The sequence below is a fragment of the Chanodichthys erythropterus genome, chromosome 1 (assembly GCF_024489055.1).
Source record: "Chanodichthys erythropterus isolate Z2021 chromosome 1, ASM2448905v1, whole genome shotgun sequence".
Classification (NCBI taxonomy): Eukaryota; Metazoa; Chordata; class Actinopteri; order Cypriniformes; family Xenocyprididae; genus Chanodichthys; species Chanodichthys erythropterus.
Genome location: NC_090221.1, coordinates 36,921,522 through 36,943,863, shown reverse-complemented (window position 1 = coordinate 36,943,863; position 22,342 = coordinate 36,921,522). Strand labels below are relative to the sequence as shown.

General features: G+C 41.7%; 1 protein-coding gene across 1 annotated transcript in view; it reads left to right on the top strand.

Annotated features, from left to right (window-relative positions):
- fat4 (FAT atypical cadherin 4) overlaps positions 1-18,495 on the top strand; it is a 98,911-nt gene extending 80,416 nt beyond the window's left edge. Inside the window, exons 9-17 of the mRNA XM_067394083.1 lie at positions 64-4,419; positions 5,692-5,796; positions 6,143-6,450; positions 8,278-8,363; positions 9,130-9,309; positions 9,572-9,696; positions 11,411-11,628; positions 13,155-13,416; positions 15,249-18,495. Coding sequence (XP_067250184.1) covers positions 64-4,419; positions 5,692-5,796; positions 6,143-6,450; positions 8,278-8,363; positions 9,130-9,309; positions 9,572-9,696; positions 11,411-11,628; positions 13,155-13,416; positions 15,249-17,140 — 7,532 coding nt within the window. The 3' untranslated portion in view covers positions 17,141-18,495. The remainder of the gene's footprint in view (positions 1-63; positions 4,420-5,691; positions 5,797-6,142; positions 6,451-8,277; positions 8,364-9,129; positions 9,310-9,571; positions 9,697-11,410; positions 11,629-13,154; positions 13,417-15,248) is intronic.
- Positions 18,496-22,342: the final 3,847 nt, after the last annotated feature.

Sequence of the window (22,342 nt, the reverse complement as noted above, 5' to 3'; positions counted from 1 at the left end):
ATGGTTTCAATGAATATTGTCTGTCGGATCAGCATCTAACCACTTCTGTTCTATTGTTGGCAGGCTCACTGGTCTTTGCGGTCACAGTAACAGATGAAGATTTTGGCTCAAATGCTCAACTTCACTATTCCCTCACCGGACGCAATTCAGAAAAGTTCAAGATAGACCCGATCAGAGGTGCCATCACTGCCAATGAAAAACTCACAGGGAGTTCAGAGGTCACCTTTACAGTCCATGTAAAAGATGGAGGAAGCAACCCCAAAACCGACAGCACGACAGTTACGGTTCGCTTCGTTATTGGAGGAGACTTTCCCCATATTAGACTCAAGGAGAAAGCCTTCACCTTCCCAGAAAACCAACCCACAAACACTGTTGTGACTAAGGTGACCGGCTCATCACCCAGGGCAGGTCCTCTGTCGTACTATATTGCAAGCGGAAACCTGGACAATGCATTCCATATAGATCAACTTTCAGGAGAGCTGTCTATCAAAAATCCTCTGGACTATGAGAATATTGAGAAGTACGTCTTGTGGATAGAGGCCCGAGACCAAGGCTTTCCTCCTTATTCGGCCTATGAGAAAGTAGAGATTGCAGTGCTGGATGTTAATGACAACCATCCTGTTTTCAAGCAAGAACCATTCCACGCTGATATTTTAGAAAACCTCTCACCTCAACCTGTGCTTATAGTCTCTGCATTCGACCAGGACAGTGGACCAAATGGGCAACTTGACTTTGCCATCATTGATGGCAACAAAGAAAACAGCTTCAGCATCAACCGGGCAACTGGTGAAATCCGCACAACACGACCACTGGATCGAGAGAAGGTCGCTCAGTATTCTTTGAGGGTGAAGGCGACGGATAGAGGCAGCCCTCCGAAAAGCACAGCAGTCAAAGTCTTGATCAGTGTGCTGGACGTTAATGATAATGCTCCCAGATTTTCCAAAATCTTCAGTGCAACTGTACCTGAAAATGCACCAGTGGGCTTTACTGTGACCCGAGTAACCACCACCGATGAGGATGCAGGAGCTAACGCTATAAGCCGATACTCCATCAGCGACACAAGTATTCCATTCATCATCCACCCCAGCACAGGAGACATCACCATCAGTAGACCTCTGAACAGAGAGGACACAGACCACTACATTGCTAAAGTCTCAGCACATGATTCTGGATGGGCTGTTAGCACAGATGTCACAATATTTGTGACAGATGTGAATGATAATGCTCCAAGATTTAGTAAGCCGTCATATTACCTAGACTATCCTGAGCTGACAGAGGTTGGATCCATTGTGACTCAAGTCTCTGCCACAGATCCTGATGAAGGATTCAATGGTAAAATATTTTACTTTATCAGATCTCAAACAGAGTACTTCCGAATCAACTCCAGCTCTGGCGAGATCTTCATTAAACAGCAGCTAAGGTATCAAAACTCAAGTGGCCACAGTAACGTCAACGTAAACCGCCATAGTTTCATCGTCACTGCTTCAGACAGAGGCATCAAGCCGCTCATGAGCGAAACCACAGTTATCATAAATGTTGTTGATAGCAATGATAACCCACCCATGTTTGAATCTTCTTTTTACTTTACTCCTGTCACTAAAAGTGTAAAAGTCGGCACCAGACTCCTCAAAGTCACAGCCCATGATCAGAAGGACTTTGGCCTGAACTCTGAAATAGAGTATTCAGTATCTGGAGGCAACAGTTCCAACAAGTTCCGCCTGGATAAACAAACTGGATCAGTTACAGTAGCGTCCTCACTCACTGCAGATACTAATAAAGTTTACCTGCTTGAAATAACAGCAAGTGACAAGGGCAACCCTCCTCTGTCCGCTAGGACAACAGTCAGAATAGCTGTTACAGAGGAGAACCATCACACTCCAGAGTTTTCACAGAACCAAGTAACAGTCACTGTGTCCGAAGGCCTGGCTGTCGGCACAGCCATCCGAACCCTTTCAGCAAGAGATAAGGACAAGGACAAGCAAATGAACGGCCTGATAACTTACAGCATCTCCTCAGGTAATGATGACGGCTTGTTTTCAGTTCACAGTCAAACAGGCGTTTTATCCCTAGCAATGGCACTGGATTATGAGAAGAAACAGAAGCATGAACTCAGAATTTCTGCAACAGATGGAGGGTGGATTGCCAAGACAAGCTATGTTACAGTTAACATCCATGTTACTGATATAAATGATAACCCTCCTGTGTTTGACCCTGTTGAGTACTTCCCAGTTGTGCAGGAGAATGTCCCCAGTGGCACTACTGTAGTAAAAATGAATGCAACAGATAAAGACTCTGGGCCAAATGCCCTGATGGCATACGTCATTCAGTCCTCAGACAGCGACTTATTCATAATTGACCCCAACACAGGAATCATCACCACACAAGGATTCCTGGACTATGAAGCTAAACAGGTGTATCACCTGACTGTTAAAGCCTTTAACGTACCAGATGAAGAGCGATGCAGTTTTGCATATGTTAACATTCAGCTGAAAGGTGCTAATGAATATGTCCCTCGTTTTGTGTCAAAGCAATACTACTTTGAGGTCTCAGAGGCGGCACCTAAAGGCACAGTCATTGGGGAGGTGTTTGCTAGCGACAGAGACTTGGGAGAAGATGGCATAGTGTATTACTTGATTTTTGGCAGAAGCAGAAAAAGGGGTTTTAGCATTAATAAAAAGACAGGTCAGATCTACGTCTCAGGACCACTTGATCGTGAAAAAGAAGAAAAGATTTCACTCAAAGTCTTAGCAAAGAATGCAGGAAGCATAAGAGGGGCAGATATTGATGAGGTGCTTGTGAACATTACAGTTCTAGATGCCAATGATCCACCAGTATTTACCCAGGAACTCTATGATGTTCAGGTTAATGAGGGACTGTCTCCTGGAGGCCTGGTTACATTTGTCAGTGCTCAGGATTCAGATTCTGTCCCTAGCTGGAGCAGATTCACATATGCCATTGCTGCCAATTATGAAAGAAATACTTTCACAATCAATCCTCAGACAGGACAGGTGTCTGTGGCATCAGAACTGGACCGGGAAACCATCCCAGTGTACAACCTCACTGTCCTGGCAGTAGACTCGGGTTCTCCAGCTGCCACCGGCAGTGCCATTTTAATTGTGACCCTGGAGGACATAAATGATAATGGACCAACTTTAGTGACTACAAGTGGAGAGGTGATGGAGAATCAGAGGGCAGGAACACCTGTGATGACACTTAGTTCAAGTGATCCAGATCTTGCTCCAAATCAAGGCCCATTCTCCTACAGCCTTGTCAGCACTGGAGCTGCATCCAGCTACTTCACCCTTAGTCATACTGGAGAGCTGACCACCAGCAGGGAGATAGACAGAGAGCAGATAAGTGATTTCTACCTCTCTGTGATTATCAAAGATTCTGGTATTCCTCAGATGTCCTCAACCGGAACTGTCCACATCAAAGTCAATGATCAGAATGATAATCCCTCAGAGTCTCGCTCTGTCGAGATCTACGTCCATTATTTTGGAAATATGTTCCCTGGAGGGTCACTGGGGGTGGTGAAGCCACAAGATCCAGATATACAAGACACGTTCCAGTGTTCTCTGACTCCACCAGCGGCTGCCCTCTTCAGCATTCCCACAGGTACCTGTGACCTCAGCTCAAATAGTCGCTCCACAGATGGCACCTTTGATTTATCGGTGCGCAGCAGCGATGGCGTCCATGATGCCGTCAACAGCCATGTGCGTGTTTTCTTTATTGGATTCAATAATGCCACAGTGGACAACAGCATCCTGATACGTGTAATCTCCCAAAGCGCCAGCGACTTCCTTACCAACCACTACCTCAGCTTCCTGCGCATCGCCAATTCTCAGCTAGCCGGTTTAGGCACTGGAGTGCAGATTTATGGGGTGTTTGAGCTCAACAACAGCACTTTCTTGATGGCAGCGGTCAAGCGCGGGCACGGGCAGTATGTCAGTCCAAGTGGAGTGGCCACTTTCTTCCAGAGCATCAAGGAGGTTTTGCACAGACAAAGTGGAGTTAAGATCGAATCCGTGGACCATGATCCCTGCTCCCACAATCCATGTCAAAACGGGGGCAGTTGCAAGAGGCGGCTGGGTGTCGGACCAGACATGAAGACAGAGGAGAGCATCCCGGTCATTCTCGTGTCAAATCGCCCCCTACAGCCGTACGCCTGTAACTGCAGGCCAGGATATGCTGGTGCCCTCTGCGAGATGGACATTGATGAGTGCCAGCCAACACCTTGCCACAATGGTGGAACTTGCCACAACTTGGTGGGGGGATTCTCTTGCTCCTGTCCAGAAGGTTTCACTGGGATGGCTTGTGAGAGGGACGTCAACGAGTGCCTTTCGAACCCCTGCCAGAATGGGGCACTATGCCAGAATTTCCCTGGGGGCTTTAACTGCCTGTGCAAATCTGGATTTGCAGGTACAGTCTTTCATCATTTGCACTTTTCCAGTAACACAACCACAGATGTTAGTTCAAGGCACATACAGGCAGCTTGCACACAAGTTTGTTAACATTTTAGGCCAAGAAAAATATTTGCTTCTAAGTAATTGGAGGGGTGTTATAACCCAAGCATACAGTGGCCTTTGCCAAAAGCAGTTTGCTATTAGGGTCACAGACTGGGAGGTATCAGCTATGATGCAAATCAACTTGTCATGTTTACTTTAATGAAAGGAGATGATCAAATTCTCACCCTAATAAGGATATGGCTGTAAACCGCCTTCAGATTTCACCTGAGCTGTGCAGCTAAACTGTATGTTTTATGTTTGTACTTTTAAGAGTTTAAGGAGCATCTGGCTTTGGGGAAAAAAGTCACAGAAACAAATCTACATAAATTTTTAAATGCAGAGATCTTTTGTAGAAAATAATCTCCCAAGTTGTAAAGTATACTGTTAGCTAGCTCGAGCCATGCTAGTTTCTTAAAGTACACAACATTAACATGATTGGGGTGACTTTAAAAACGTTTGCGTTTGTGAATATGACTTTGAATAACCATGTGTGATAGCCTTAGCTTGAATCAGCTCTGTTTAGGCAGGTGTTGCCTGTAGTTTTTGGACGTTGTTTTCAAAATGGAGCCGTAACAGAAGTTTTGTTTCAGGCTCTGAGTCATTACAATTCTTTTTTTATTCTGATCATAACAAATGACTGCAGTGTGTTCACATTGGAGGCCCCAGATAAATGGGGCTGCTAGAGAATTACACCTATTGACTTACGGTAGTGTGCATGCACTCCAGCTGAACCCCATACTTCCTGTTTTGCTAGTGGTGATGGAGTTTTCGTTCTTCATGCCATTTGTTTTATAGCACTACATTCAGGCAGCAGAAAAGATCTCAACTTAAGTTTATGCTTGATCATTTGTGTGTCCAGCCATCCTGTTTTTTGTCATAGTTCTCAGTGTATTTGTGTGTTTTATATCAGCACCTTTTTATGGGTCTCCCAGAACTAATGCAGCTGATGTATACATGCACAGCTTATACCATCATGACAGACTATCACTCTCTCTTTCTTAGAAATGTGGGTCCGTTTACAAGGTGTAAGAATTCAAACTGTTTGTATTAGAAAGATAAAGTGCACCAGAGATGTGAGAGAGAGAAAAACCCCCACAGGGGATTCTGGGAGCCCCATGTGAGAACAGTCATTTTCGTGTGTCACGCTCACCTCATTGTTTTCATTGGTGTTGTTTCATGAATTCAGGGAAAGCCTGTGACTCCATCATCAATTACTGTGAGTGTAACCCCTGTTTTAATGGGGGTTCCTGCCAGAACCGAGTGGAAGGCTATTACTGTCACTGTCCTTTTGGTAAGTCATCATTTCAGCCCCGGGACTGGTTCAGGGTCCTACAAATGCTGCTATTAATTCTGGACTGTGTGTGTGTGTGTGTGTGTGTGTGTGTGTGTGTGTGTGTGTGTGTGTGTGTGTGTGTGTGTGTGTGTGAGAGAGAGAGAAAGAGAGAGAGAGAGAAGATGTAGAAACAAATGTGTTGTAGATTACAGAAAATGAATTGCAGTGTGAATTTGTCAGTTGACACATACGGTACATGTTCAGCCTTATATTTTGTGTGTGTTGTACCATGAATGTCATGGGTTGCCATGAATTTTTCCAGTGCAAGGAATTCTTCAGACAGTAAATCACTCTCTCTCCACAGGTGTGTTTGGAAAGCACTGTGAACTGAACAGTTATGGATTTGAGGAGCTCTCTTACATGGAGTTCCCCAGCCTCGACCCCAACAACAACTACATCTACATTAAGTTTGCCACGTTGAAGGAAAACGCCTTGCTCATGTACAATCACGACAACCAAACCGGCGACAAGGCGGAGTTCTTGGCCCTTGAGATCTTTGAAGGCAGAATGAGGTTCTCATTTAACTTGGGGAGCGGCACTTACAAGCTCATGACGACCATCAGGGTCTCCGATGGCCAATTCCACACGGTCATCGCCAGGAGGGCAGGAATGGTGAGTCCTTTCTGTCTTTCTATCAAGGAACTGAAAATAACATGAGGTAGATGTTTCTCCTGAATTTTACTCTGTGATCTCACAGGTTCGGTGGAAATTAAAGTGTTTTGGTTCAGTTGCTTTACTAAGGCTTCTTGATAACTTGGCTTGTGTTTTATGCATCAGAGATAGTCTAAATGCTTAGCAGTCAGATCACAGCCGCCTGTAAATGGTACGTAAAAAGACTTTGCCACGACGTTACTGCAACACCTCACCGTTGTGTGATCCGACGAATGTTCCCTGAAAAATAGGCTGAAAATTTTGTGGGCCTCACTGAAGGCCGTGTAGAGCCGTGTGTCATGAGAACCCGGCCCCTGCGGCGCAATAAAGAGAACCTGATCTGTGTGTTTGGAGAAGCGGATGTGGGTCACTTCGGTGGTTCTGTAGGGCCGTTTTCTTTTTTCTTTCTTTTCTTTCTAGACGTGAGCTTGAGCAGATGTTAAAGTCATACATGGCCCCTTGTTTTCCCCCGTGGAGAGAGCCGAACTCTGACAGTCAAGGGTACTTTTGTTTAGTTAAGATGTCCTAGTTTACCCCACAGCCAGATGCGTCTGATTCTGGCACGCTGCCTCAAGCTCATGGTTTTTCTGTTTACAGGAGAGTCGGAGTTTATCGAGAGCTGGTCTACAGCCACGTTTTTGCTCTTCACTTGTTTCTAGGTTGTATGTCGCAACATAGAAGGTTGATGGATTATAAATAGAAAATTAGAAATCTGCTCGCACACCCACACGCTGCATGTTTTTCCAAACACCCTCCACAAAAGCAGCTCAAAGCCAAATATATTTAAATACACCGACTCTGAGAATGCTCTTTGACCCCAGCTGGGTCCAGTTTCAGATTTTCAGACTGTCGCAGTCTAGTCGTGCACTGGATGCAGTGACATGCTTTTGATACTCATTTTTAAAAGCAACCGTTTCCTCTGCTAGAAATGGTTTGCAGCAACATGTGACTCCTGGAAAATTGAGCACGTTGTGGTCTGGTTTAGTCCTTTTGAAGTGCAGGGAGGCATTAATGCGATGCCCAGACGCTCGAGCTGCGCAGGAAGTCGTCTGTATCAGCACTTAGCAGAGCTCCAGCAGACAAACACGACTTGTTTCCATTGTTAGTGTAGGATTTTCTTTTTATAGGCTGAAATTCCTCCATAACGGAAGTCAAGTGTCAGTATTATCTGAACGTTGAGGTTGTGCTGTTGTATGATGTCACGCCTTTGTACTTGTTGCTGCGCATCTGGGATGTTTTTCTCCCAAATGTCTGCCCGGGACTCATAAAGCACCGTGAGGACAGGACAGATCACTGTAGAATGTCTTGTGGTAATTTATTTACCAGCATCTGGGTGTCATTTTTATCCTAGAGTATTAGGATAGTTTCTTCTGAGGAGCATCATTGGTTCATGAAGGAGGATGAATCCACAATCACACAACTGATAAAGCCATTCAGATGAGTAAGCCCCAACCCCCCCCCCACGTTTCATCATGAATACACAAATACATGAACACAGGCTTATTATAAACTTGACAAATACACAGATTTATTTATGAAATTTAATGCACAAATACATTCCTACTTGGTTTTAGTTTGCTTTAGAAATACATGTGAATGTTATTTTGGATTTGCATTAACTTCTGACACTGTTATTACATAATGCCGATTCACAAATAGAAGAGGAATACACTCACAGTTAAATAGAGCTGAAGTCTGATGCACCAGTCTCATCTTCATAACTGCAGAAACTCTCCCTGTTGCACACAAACATTATGCTCACCTGTTTGTCTGTCTGTTGTGTTAAAGGCGGCATCTCTTACTGTTGATCTGTGTGGAGAGGAACAGGAACCAGGATACTGTGCTGTCAGCAATGTGGCCGTTCATACTGACTGGTGAGAAACATATTAAAATGTTACTTAATTTTATATATATACAGTCAAACCAAAATTTATTCAGACACCTTCAACATTTCACACATTATCAGAGTTTATTCGCTCTGGTTTAGGTCAACCAATTACCAAGCAATGCTAAATTTTGTTCAGTCTGTGGTGTAAAAAAGGTCGCATTAGCAATTAAAGAAAAACAATTAAGCAAAACATGGTCAGGTCAAAGTGTCTGAACAATTTTTGGTCCCGTATGTTTTACTGGTTGTCCACTGTATGAAGAATTTTTGGGTATAATATGCCACAGTTTACTTTATTTTGCTATCCTCACTTACATATAATAAATAATAATTTTATATAATTTATATTTATAAATGTATATAATTGTATAACATTAATACATAATTGTATTTTTTAAAGAACTTAAAGAATAACTTTTACAATACTTCTACGATATATAATTTAAATATTTCTAAGATATAATTGTGTGCATATATATATATACATTATATATATATATATATATATATATATATATATATATATATATATATATATATATATATATATACAGTATATATGCAATTATATATAATTTATAAAATTAATAATACAATTTTTATAAATTATATATATATATATATATATATATAATACTAGAAATAAATAAATTATATAATATTAAAAATAATAATAAATATTTTATAAAGATAATAATGAAAAACAATTTTAAGCTCTGTTGTCTCCTGTCTGGTAATGTTGTCTCGTCCCTCAGGATTCTGGATGTTCAGCCGAACCGTCTGTCTGTTGGGGGCGTTCGCTCGATCGAAGCCCTCCTGCATCGTAAAGGTCAGGTGGCCACACATGACTTTGTTGGGTGCATCATGGAGTTCGCTGTCAACGGACGTCCGCTGGAACCGTCTCAAGCTCTTGCTTCACATGGCATCCTAGACAGGTCCGTCACCAAACACACAGACACACACACAGCTCTCATTCAGCTGAATGAATGAAAGCTGTCTCTAGCTGGCTGAAGTCTTATTTTTGAGGGCTGTGTGTGAATTTTCTGGAGCAGTTTGAATAGTGTTGATTTTACTTCAGGTGACTGTTGCTTTGAAATGAGTGTAGCTCTTTTGCAAATATGCTAATGTCGGAGTCATGGACTCTTGTGTTGCTGAGATGTTCCCCGCTGAAGGTTTTTGTGTGCGTTTCATCGACAGATGTCCCAGGTTAGAGGGTGCGTGTGTTGCCGAGCCCTGCAGACACGGTGGTACGTGTCTGGACATGTGGTCATGGCAGCAGTGCCAGTGTACGGAGGGTTTCACTGGACCCATCTGTGAGAAATGTGAGTTGTTTGCAATCTGCTGTATAAATATTATTCATTATATTTCATGCATTGAGATTTTGGTCCATTTTGCCTCCAAAAAGAAATATGTTCTTAAAGTCTAGAGGAAAGAAAATGTTTTAAGTGTTTTTATTTTTGTTTGTTTTTTTAAAGTATTTTATTGCACTTTATCTATTTGTGTCTGTAGATTTCAATTACGATACATATCTTTAAAGTTTTTTCCTCCACTTCAGCAGCGCTTACATGCACCAAAATTTACAGTTTTATTCCTATCTATACTCTGAAGGTTTTTACTGAGGGGTTTGTTCATATATCATTCACACTGATTTATAGAACATTTTATTCCTAAAAACATGGTGAAATTTTTTTTTTTCCAGCTGTTGACAGTATTTTTCGATTTATGGAGTGATAAAAAGAGATATCCAAAATCCCCTCTGTAAAAACATTCAACTCAAAATTGTCAACAATATCAAACAGGAATTTTGAACCTGGCTTTCTCCAATGTTCAAATTTATGTTCTGGAAATGTGTGCAAATTAGTACAGAATTAATTGATAATGCATCATTTACGTATTTAAACGTAACATTTCAGTAAACATGTAATGAAAAACAATTATTTCAATGTTCTGTGATTAAACAGTTGGTGAAAGTATGCAAATACCTGTGGTGATATAATATATATCCAGCTTTATATAGAGAGAGCTGTGCGATAATACAGTTTACATTTTTGTAACAATATAGACAATCATGCAGCCTAGATTTGCTATATAGCATATATCGCTTTACGCAAATATACTGCATGTATGCAGATAAAGTTGTATTTACTTATAATATAGTTGTATTTACTTACATATCCATCTTTAAATATATTGGTGTGTGATAATATAGTTACATTTTGCAATGAAATAATCACGCATTTGAGATTTGATATACAGTATATATCGCCTTACTCAACTACACTGTATGTATGCAAATAAAGTTTGATAAAATATATCTCCAACTTTTTATATAGAGCTGTATGATTATATAGTTACAATTTGCACCAAAATAAAACATCAGGTAGTTGAGATTTGCTATATAGTTTATTTATCATTTTGCATGAATATACTGTATGTATGCAGATAAAGATGAAGATACATATATATACAACTTTATATATAGAGCTGTGCGACAATATAGACAATCATGGAGACTAGATTTTTTTTGCTGTTGTCGCAAAATTTAACTATATTATCATACAGCTCCATACAAAAAGTTGGATATAAGAGACAGTGTTATTTTCACATGAATTATATACTATTATAGTATTTATTAATGTGTTGAATTAGCTTTTTTATGTGTTAAGATTTCATTTATATTGTTTGTGTGCATTAATTTATCATCTTTAAATATATCAGTTACATTTTGCAATGATATTATCACGAAGTTGAGATTTGCTATACAGTATATAATGCTTTACTCAACTATACTGCATGTATGCAGATAAAGTTTGATAAAATATATATCCAACTTTATATAAAGAGCTTTGTGATAATATAAGTTACATTTTGCAATGATATAAACAATCACCGAGATAAGATTTGCTATATAGTATATATCGCTTTATGTGAGTGTAAAGTAGGATGTACTATATATCCAGCTTTATATATAGGACAGTGTCAGAGATGTACAGACAGGCAAAAGGATCCATGATGGAGTCACTGTGTTTCTCTCAGACATCACAGCAGATACAGCTCTTTCTCTGGACGGTTCTGGGCGCTTGGACTACGGTTTGAGTCAGAGCCGCAAGAGGGACGTGTTGTTGGCGCGAGCGCTACGGGACCCCGGTCGACCCGTCCAGGAATACAGCAGCCTGGAGCTGAAGTTCCGCACACGCAGTGGCTCTGGAACGCTGCTGCATGCACAGGAGAGCTACAACTACACCACCGTCAGGGTAAGAGTGTGTGCAGCTCCAGCTCCGGGCTCACGGCCAGCTGAACTCGCTCGCCCTCGTCTCTCACTGCAGCTGTCTGACGTGACGTCCTGTACGAATAGTGAGGCCGCAGAGAGCTACTACTCAAAAACACACAAACACAAGGACACAAACACATTCACCGTATATCACAGCACAGTGTCGCACATCTCAGATTTGGCAAGACGGATTTTCCATTTCCAGATTTTGTAGGTCTTTAAATCATTTTGCCTCTCTGCTGCAGTTCTTCTCTGTCGTCCCTTCTTTTTTCAAACAAGATTATTTTTCCATTTCTGTAATGAATCCATCAGATTATCACATGACATGATGGAAATGTAGCTCTGTTACAAAACCTTGTGAACTGCCTACTTTATACTAGCTTTGGCAATATTGTATCACTTGAATTGAATTGTTAAGGTATCATAGATGCATTTTCTATTCATTATATACTATTATAGTATTTATTAATGTTTTAATTTAGCATTTTTATATGTTTAGATTTCATTTATAATTAAGTTAGTTTAATTGCTTTCATTTATTTTTCAGTTGTAGTAAATTTTAGAACCTCAGCTGGAACTTATTTCAGTTATTATATAAAGTTTAGTTTAATTAAATGTTTGGTGTTTGTAAAAAATCACTCAATACACAATCCTTTACCCAGGTGAAAAACACGAAGGCGCCCCCGGTGGCCGATTTCTTTAGAATTTCTCACAGGCCTCTAGGGCCATGAGGCAAACAGGCTCCAATGAGTTTCGTTCCGATTGGACTCCGTTAACCTTGTCTGATTACTGCTCAAACTTTTTTGAGATGTCCTCATAGACAATCATGGCATCTCGGACAAAGACACTGCATGCCAATTTTCAAGTCATTCGGACTAACAGTGAAGTAGTTATAGCTATTTTAATGTTTTTTTCCTGTTATAGCACCACCAAATGGCCAGTCGTCGCATGCTTTTTCACTCCGTTCATGAGTTATAGCCATTTTAGTAAAAGTGGCTCCACCCACTTCAAATATTTTGGCGGTCCATAGGGACCATGGATCGAAATTTCAACTTTTTTTGATAATTATTGACACTAAGACTCCAGAGAATCTCGCTGCACTGGTTTAGTTCCGATCGGGCCAAAAACCTAGGACTAGTCAAAAAATCCAAAATAAGAAATTTTTGCAGAACAATGAATGAATCCAAGACATTTTGTCTGTCTTGAGCCAACAATGACACTTGAGCCTACGCCTAACGGTTTAGGAGTTATGAGCCATTTCGTACTTTTGACCGCTATAACGCCCCCGTCAGGCCGATCAGGGCGAGCCTTGGTGACGCTGTAAACAGTTTGATTACTACCAGCCCTCAAAGACTTATGGTTTGGTCTGCCCAATCACTATATGAGGAGAATGCTGATCCTTAGAAATGTTAGCAATTACAATAGGGTTTCAGCGCTGTGCGTTTGAACCCCTAATAAAATAAAGTTGCCTCACGTCATTGACCGTCTCTCTCTCTCCTTCTGTCTCAGCTGAAGAATGGACTTCTGCAGTATGTGTCTGACGCCGGTGTCGCCGGTAAAGTGGAAAGGATTGTGGGAGATGTTGTTTTGTCTGACGGTCAGTGGCACACACTGCTGCTTCAGAGAAACGGATCATCCACCGTTCTGCGGATCGACGAGTCCAGCTCGAAAGTCATTCTGCACAATACGCAGGACTTCGGAGGGATCGACGTGCACACACTGTCTCTCGGGGGTGCCCCGACTCGACCCACACAGCAGAAAACCAGCCCAGGTCAGTTTCTATCAGTCCACATTCTGTAAAACCTCTTATATTTCTATATATTGATGCCTATAAGTATCATGACAGAGAAAAACACTATTTACTATTTATATACAAAACAATATTTCCTGCATTACTTCTTTAACATACTTTATTAATTTGAATTTAAGTCAACCCCCAATCTATTTTATCCAAAGTAAAACATGTATAGGTTTTAAATGGCTCTTTTATAGTATTTCAACCTGTTATTTGCCATGAAAATAGCATTATGGAATTAAAACACCAACCAACCAATAATCCCAATAATATATGTACTGTAAGCAGTTTTCAATAAAATGTAGATATGTTAATCTGCAAAAATGAAAATGACATAATTCCTTGTTAATTATGAACTAAACAAATTTAACAATGAGAAATGTCTGGCTCGCAGGCAGTAGATGCGTCATAGCTTGGCGCAGTCCTTCAGATTTTCTGCCTGAATCAAAACTTGGGAGTGTTTTTCCTCTACGAGTGAAAGTGACAGGAGAAAGTTCAGAGAAAGTGTGTGTGTTTGTGTGCTAACTAGGTTAGACAGCGGACTGCCAACAGGAAAGAATGTCTGAACTTTCCGCTGCGGGACCCGCACAGCGCAGCAATCCACAGAGCACAACTACTGTCCATTAAAAACAGTCACTTGTAGACACTTCAGACACTCACAGAGGGAAAAGACACAACGTTTAGCCTGCGATAAGACTGGAATCTTTATTAGAGCTCCAGACAGACTGAGTAAGATGTGTTCAGTGAGGTCCCATAGGAAGGGAAAAAAGCCTCTTGAAAATCTCAATTGTTTTGCTGAAGTCTCCTTCTCAGATGTTTTTCCCTGAGACAAAAAAACAGTAAGTGTCTATAGTTTCTGAAGATACGTCTCAAACTGTGCTCAGATTTAGTCGATATGAACATAATCTGAGCCGCTATCCACAATAATTTTGTCAACTATTGATTCATTTGTGTCTGTCTCAGATGTTTCTGCTGAAATTTCTTAGAAACATAACTTAGGAATCTCTGCACAAAATGATCACCAGCTAATGTTCTTATATGGTCAGATTGAGCTGTTGGGTTGTAACCCACTTTTTCACTGGCATAAGTCAAAATATCAAATAAAATTATCCAAACTATCTTAAGGTAAACATATTTTGTGCACGTAAGTTCATGCCATTTCTGGATTCAAGGACTGAAAGAGAGAGAACGCAAAATAGAATTGGGCCAATATGCTTTTTCCCTTTAATAAACAGAACCAAATGTTCTCAGTTTGAATGGGGCATAAATTCAATAAACATCGATTTACATTGTTGACTGTTCGTTGTTAGGCAACATGATAGTGCAGGTCTGAATCAGTGACATCAAGATTTTTCCCAGATGGCGTGGTCTTAAAAAGTTGCATTTTTGGCTCGCAGGATACTTATGTTGAAGGGAAGAGTCTGTTTCTCTTCCTCCTGATGTAAAAACGACATTTGTTGATGTGTTTCCCAGGGGGGGAATTTTCTTCTATGTTGGCTGATGCAACAGCAATCAGAAACCCAAACAAAATGTCTCCCTGTGTAGCGTTAAACTAAGCAGTGTCCATTTCTTCAAGTCAGTCTCATTTCTTTGTTGTGTTGGGGAAGCTCTAGCCTCTCGCGTAGCTAAACGATCAACTTGCAGCTTATTTTGTCCAAAAATCTGCCCTTTTAGACAATTCTGTATGACTAACATAAAAATTGATCAGTCACGGTTTGTTTTTATCTGCTGTTTAGTAGCAGGTACATCTAAAATACTACTCAAACAATTTCTGACTAGACTTAATGTTCCTCTCTCTGTTTTTCTAGGTTTTGATGGGTGTTATGCCTATGTGAAATATAACGGAGAGATGCTTCCCTTCAGCGGTGAACACAGGACCGTTTCCATCTCCAAGACTGATCCCTCAGTGAAGATCGGCTGTCGTGGCCCAAATCTATGCGAGAGCAGTCCATGCTGGGATGGGTTGATGTGCGTGAACCAATGGTACACCTACCAGTGTGTCCCGCCGGGCGACTGCACCTCGAACCCCTGTCAGCACGGCGGCAGCTGCGTTCCCGGTACTCGTGGAGGCTTCACCTGCATGTGTGAGGAGTTCTACACGGGCAAAGTGTGCGAGAGCCTTGTGGCCTGTCTGGGAGTCCGTTGTCCACAGGGTACAGAGTGCAAGCTGGGAGCCAATGGAGGGTTCACCTGTAGTCCGAGCGCCACCACTGAGGAGATGGTTCTGCCCATTTGGGCGGTTCCTGCAATCGTGGGCAGCTGCGCAACTGTCTTGGCGCTGGTGGTTTTGAGTCTCATACTGTGCAACCACTGCAAGGGCCGCAAGAAAACCAAAGTGCCAAAAGATGAGAAGAAAACAAAAGAGAAGAAGAAGAAGAAAAAGAAAAAAGGCAGCGAGAATGTAGCATTTGATGACCCAGACAACATTCCACCCTACGGAGATGACATGACTGTCCGGAAACAGCCAGAAGGAAACCCCAAACCTGACATCATAGAGCGGGAAAACCCCTACCTGATCTACGACGAGACCGACATTCCGCACAACAACGAAACCATTCCCAGTGCCCCCTGTGCTCCATGCACAGGGCCAGAGGCCGACATGGAACACTATGACATCGACAATGCCAGCAGTATTGCTCCATCGGATGCTGACATCATCCAACACTACAAACACTTCCGTAGCCACACTCCCAAGTTTTCTATTCAGCGCCACAGTCCGCTGGGATTTGCCCGCCAATCCCCTCTTCCACTGGGTGCCACAAGCTACACCTACCAGCCGACCTACACCCAGGGGCTCCGCTCTACCCCCCTCAGCCATTCAGCTTGCCCTACGCCCAATCCCCTGTCGCGCCACAGCCCGGCTCCCTTCACCAAGCCATCCTCCTTCTACCGCAACACTCCCACCCGTGAACTCAACTTGGCACGGCGCGAGGGCAGCCCCCTCGATTTCCACGGTGACGTGTGCCAGCCTGGCATGTTCAACTACGCCACAAGGTTGGGTCGGCGCAGCAAGAGCCCTCAGACCATGGCGGGTCATGGCTCTCGGCCCGGGAGCCGCCTGAAGCAGCCCATCGAGCAGATCCCATTGGAGAGCGGCCCGCCTGTGGGGTTGTCCATAGAGGAGGTGGAACGCCTCAACACACCTCGACCCAGGAATCCCAGCATCTGCAGCGCCGATCACGGGCGCTCTTCGTCTGAGGAAGACTGCCGTCGACCGCTCTCACGTGTCCGGAACCCTGCGGATGGCATCCCAGCTCCAGAATCCTCCTCCGAGAGTGACTCCCATGACTCCTTCACCTGCTCGGAGATGGAGTACGACCGCGAGAAAGCCGTCTCCTACAGTTCTCGCATGCCCAAGCTTTCCCAGGTCAACGAATCGGACGCCGATGACGAGGACCACGGAGGAAGGCTCAGACAGAGGCGGTACTCCAGCCGACGTGCGGAGGGTGGGCCGGCCAGTGGTCACAACACCCTATCGGAGTATCAGCACCACACTTTACCCCACAAACTGGGCCAAGGGTCCAACAACTTCAACTGGGACAACCTACTGAACTGGGGTCCGGGGTTCACCCACTACGTGGATGTTTTTAAAGACTTAGCACTGCTGCCCGAGAACTCTGCTGCTAAAGACATCGAAATGAAGAGCGGCGACGGCTCCATCACGATTCTGAATGAGGGCGAAGCCGAGCAGTACGTATGAGAAGCACTGAGTCCTCATCTCTTCGCCCTCCGGGACTGGAGTCAGGAGCTGTGATGAACAAATGAGTTTTGATATTTGATTAAGACGAACTTAAATGCAGCAAGGCAGAGCACTGATTCAAATGACGGGCACCGGACACCCTACACACACTTGGGGTTGCACAGACTAGTCATTTCGTTCAGCCATTAGTTCATGTGTTGGGTCTCAGTTGACTAATCGTGTATCATGCAAAGGTGCATCCCATTTTATTTGCATGCCATTATCTTTGTACAGTATTGGCCAATAGTTTTTGTAATTTAGTCAGAGAAAAATAAAGTGAACCCAGAGCACTTTGCGCTGAGTGAGCCCCATTGGTGCTGTGTACAACTGAGATCGTCTAAATGTTGCATTTACCGCTGATGCTGGATGCTGTATTGTGAATCGTTTATGTTAAGATAAACAGTGATCATCTGACTAGTAAACGAATAGCTGTGCAACCCCTATTACAAAACGCACACAAATCCTGGAAGAGGAAGCCGGGAGAGGTGCGGCACTACCACAGACACACATATGAAGTGAATCAGTTCTGGTCCGTCTGTCTGTTCTGCCTGAGATCTGAATGCTAAAATAAAGTTGGTCATAATGAGGGGTCGTTGTGACCCTGCAGCACTGCAGCCCATGACTCTGGGCTCCGTCCATTTGGCTGATTTTCCTGTGTGTCAGTGCCTCGACCTCTAGGAAGCAGATCCATGAGCTCGGTGTGAAGAGCTGGGCCGCATTTGGCTCCGGTTCTTCATGCTCCAGCCAAAAGAGAAAGAAAAGCTCTGGAACCGTCCGCCAAGAACGGGTGTTTCTCATCCTGAATAACTGGCTGCCGTCTAAAACAACAAAACCTCCAGATATGAGATTAATCAGGCCTCTGCCTTCTGGATATTTGAGGATTTACGTTTGGGAGCACGGACACTATGACTTTCTATGGTTGTTTGTATTGGTGTATTGCAGGTTTCGTACAAACACACTTGACCCGTCTAACGCAATGCCCATCTGCTATGAGACTATGAACTTGTGTACATTTTGTATTAATAAGGAAGCTCTTTGGAAGTCAATGTTCTCTGTTGATATGTGTTTTTGTTGTTGTTGTTTTATTTTGCTCTATGTTTTTAAAAATGTACTGTTTCTACTTTTTTACTGTTTATTAACTTAAAGGTTCATCAGCGTTTTTATGGATATTTTTCATATGCTGGAAATGAGGTTCTTACTTTCAGCGGAAGATTGAACTTCTTATTTTTTACATTTGTTACTTATGTAACATCAGTATTTTCCACTATTTTGATAAAACTATAACATAATGTCTGATTTATACGTGTAAAAGCCAATAACAGAATAAAAAAAAATATTTATTTAAAAAACACCCATTTCAGTTTGATGTGACTAAACCGACTAAAATCAGGCTGTCAAGGGAATTTAAATAGCATCAAGGAATTAAACAGCAATGAATCTATATGAATTGAATAAAACATTTGGGTTTGGATGAAATAAAGACCTGATGCAGGACAGAAAAACACACCGCGTGACTTTCAACAGTCCTTTACATGTGCAGCTTTCTCTCTAATGACGAATGCTCATTATTGTAAATCCAAATATTTCATAGTTTTCATATTGTAGTAATATTTAATTAACAAGCAGTTTGAGCAGCACATTTCACTGTAAATTGTTTAATGAATCTCACAGTGCAGCTTTACTGAAGAACGGACACTGAAATCTGTGGTGCATTTCCCGGACAATGATGAAACTCGCTGACTACGATAGTACAATGCATCACGACTGACGACTGTTTCCCAAAAAAACTTTAGTAACATGTTCGTTGTTTGAATAACACTAGTCCAACAATACTGGACTGTTGTTAATGACGTCACTAATCACAGGTCGAGAGCTGTTACGAGTTACGGTTTCAGGAAATTGCCAAATCATTTAACCATACTGGTAACGATGGAACTTGCAACCATAATTGGCTTTGGGGAAACGCACCCCCGGTTGACGAAATGGATTTCTCCCAAAATAGAGAAATTATGGCAAATGTAGTTTTAACACATTTTACCAATTATGAAATGACACAAAGAGACACGTTTAAAGCTAATAATTATGATTTAAAACTAGAAAGATTGTAAAAAGTGTCCATAAGCTAATGAAAGCTCCATGTGTGACGGCCCTCCTGAGGGATTTTGCTCCTGCTCTTGTTTACAACAGCAACACACAGCTGATTTTGCACAAACTTACAGGAAATGACTGTGAATAAACAATCACACATTCCATAAACCAAAGCTGTGGTTTTCCAGCAGAATCCAGCTACTTTAAAACTGTAGCCGCGGGGGGATTTTTTTTCTGTGGTTTGAAGGTTTAACATTTAATCAGGTTTAATCATGAAGTTTATCAAATTTAATATTTATATCCAACACATGTATGATTTTGATTCAAAATGTAATGATAATTTAAATCAATTTTTGTTTTACCAAACTGATGCTAAATGGAAGGTGGTCACATTGATTTTCTTCAACGCTTTGAATTTTTCTTAACACTGCATTTTTTTTAATGCTTCTGCAACATGTATAGTCACTTAATCAAACCATTAAAACGTTACAATAAAATCCCTCTTCTAACGAAAAGCATCATAAAAGCATATTGCTCATGAAGTGTGGGAACCTTATTAAAACTTCCCTTCAGAAGCAGCCTGGTGGAGTTTAATAAGTTGAAAGGTTTTTATAAGAGAACGTCTTTCAGGACGGTTTCAGAAAGTTATTTGACACTGTTTGCACACACCCTTGATTCTCTCTGGAACGTTGTGAAGTCTATATCCGTCTGATTCCCACAATCTGCTTGACAATTCCTGTTCCAAACATGTCGCGTCCAGAGCTCCTGTCCTCTGCTCTCTGTCCATGTGTGTGAGGACGTTTGTGTGGCATCTGTCAGACATGTGGCGGGTAAACAGGGATTCTGGACGCTTTCAGGGACCAAAGATTCCCTCCATCGAGGTTCATGACGGCACATGCTAGTGGATGAGTTGAATCAACTCCACAGCAACTACATAAATTTATCCACTAACCATTCAGAAACCATTCAGAGTCTCTCCATCAGTGTCGACTCCGGTTTGAACAATGTAAGGCTGAACACCGTTACTGACAATCCTCATTTTGGCTGCGTGAGATTCTCCTCTTTTGTTGTTGTTGAGCTGTTAAAGCTCCGCCCTCTTCTGGAGCAGCAGCTCATTTGCATTTAAAGGGACACACACAAAAACGGTGTGTTTTTGCTCACACCCAAATAGGGGCAAATTTGACAAGCTATAATAAATGATCTGTGGGGGATTTTGAGCTGAAACTTCACAGGGACACCAGAGATTTATATTTCATCTTGTGAAAGGGGCATTATAGATCAACTTTAAGGGTTATTTCAATTTTTCTAGTCATAAAGTATTATTATGAGCTGCTTAATTTCATAAAAAAATCACATCCACACTGTTGTGTAACAAATGATCACAAGACCAAAGACATCATCTGCTTCTTAAATGTTTAAAATGACAGAAATGTAATTATCCGTAAACAACAACATGGATTTGCATCTGTTCCTCACATAAAGCACATATGACTTCAGAAGGCTTGGATTACAGTGCATTACGTGAACTGATAAAATGTAGCATTGAACTTGGTATCATCTGCATAATAAATAAATATGAATTCTTGCCACGGCCTGCATTGCGCTCACTCAAACAGGCCTTGATTATGTGAGGGAAACCAACACTTTTAAAGAAGCTCTGAAACAAACCCACTGAAGAGTCAAATCAGACTCAAACAAAACAGATGTTAAAAAGGGCTGAAATTATTACCATGTTTACAGCAGGGAGGAAAGTTTGTAGTTTCTCAATATGAGCAAAACATTAATCATAAGAGAGACAGACAGACATTTTTAGGGGCAATAAATGTCAAAGCAAAGGCCTCCTTTAAATATAATAGTTATAAAATATGCAATATATTTTAAAAAAATAGGCCTATATTAGATGTATTATTAATATTAAATATTTTGTATCAATGCAGTATGTTATGTACTATATTAACAAAAAACCTTTCAGTTTCCTATAGAGCTAAACGTGCGCTAATAATGCGTGATAACAGTAATGGTGTTTTGTGTCCGGAGTCTGAGAACAGGGTCTCCAAACAGTCGTGCATCAATACCGGCCTTCATGATCTCACTGCCTGCTAAAATAAGCAGAAGAATCCTTGAGCCGCGTCCATCGCGCTCTCTCGCCGTCTTTGACACATTTTCGTGCGTATTTAAGCAAAGACAAAACATCCTGCACGGTCGACATTCCAGCCTGTGAAACTGGAGAATACGGAGAATACTCGGGCTCTTGGCAGCGGCTTTAGACAACATTAATTTCCACAATAACATTCATTGGCTAATTGTGCGTCTCTGTCGGTGAGTGGCGTGTTTAGCCGCGGGCTTTTTCCCATGCTCTCGTCTCTTTTCTCCTCCTCTCGTGCATTCATCTGTCACCGGACGGCCGGACTCAAAGGTTTGCTCTTCATGCTAATTGTCTCTCAATAGGATCGTCTCCTCCCACTGCCATAAAGCGGCTCACACACACCGGCACGACTCGAGCTCGCGCGCTGCGTCTGATCACGCGCTCGGTTCTGACTGACCCGGCCAACAAAAATATGTTCTAAGAACATTTAGCTAACATTCCCGTTATTATGAAAACGTTATTTCTGAATGTTCTCAGTTTGTTTGTTTGTTTTTTAATGTTTTTAAAAGTTTTTGCTTGGTTATGCGAATGTTAAGAGAACATTGTACATTCTTACAAACCAAAAACTGGGTAAATAGTGGACAGAACACATGTTGGGTTAATTTTACCCCGTAAATTGGGTTGTTTATATAACCCACCATAATGGTTTGATTCATTTTTACTATAGGCCTTCTAGCTTTTTTTTTTCTGTTTTTCCATACATGAAGGAATGTTTACAGATTAACTTAAATCCTCTAAACTTATTTAAGTACTCCACACACAACCACTGATTTGCATGAAAATTGCTTTATTTTCAATCACATTTTATAGTATAGCATATTTTATATAATTTTAATGCATATTGCCTACATTTAAGCTCGTTTAACAAATATTAGAAGTAAAAATTAAACATGTAGAAGTTTAGGATCTGGGTAACACAAACACTACCC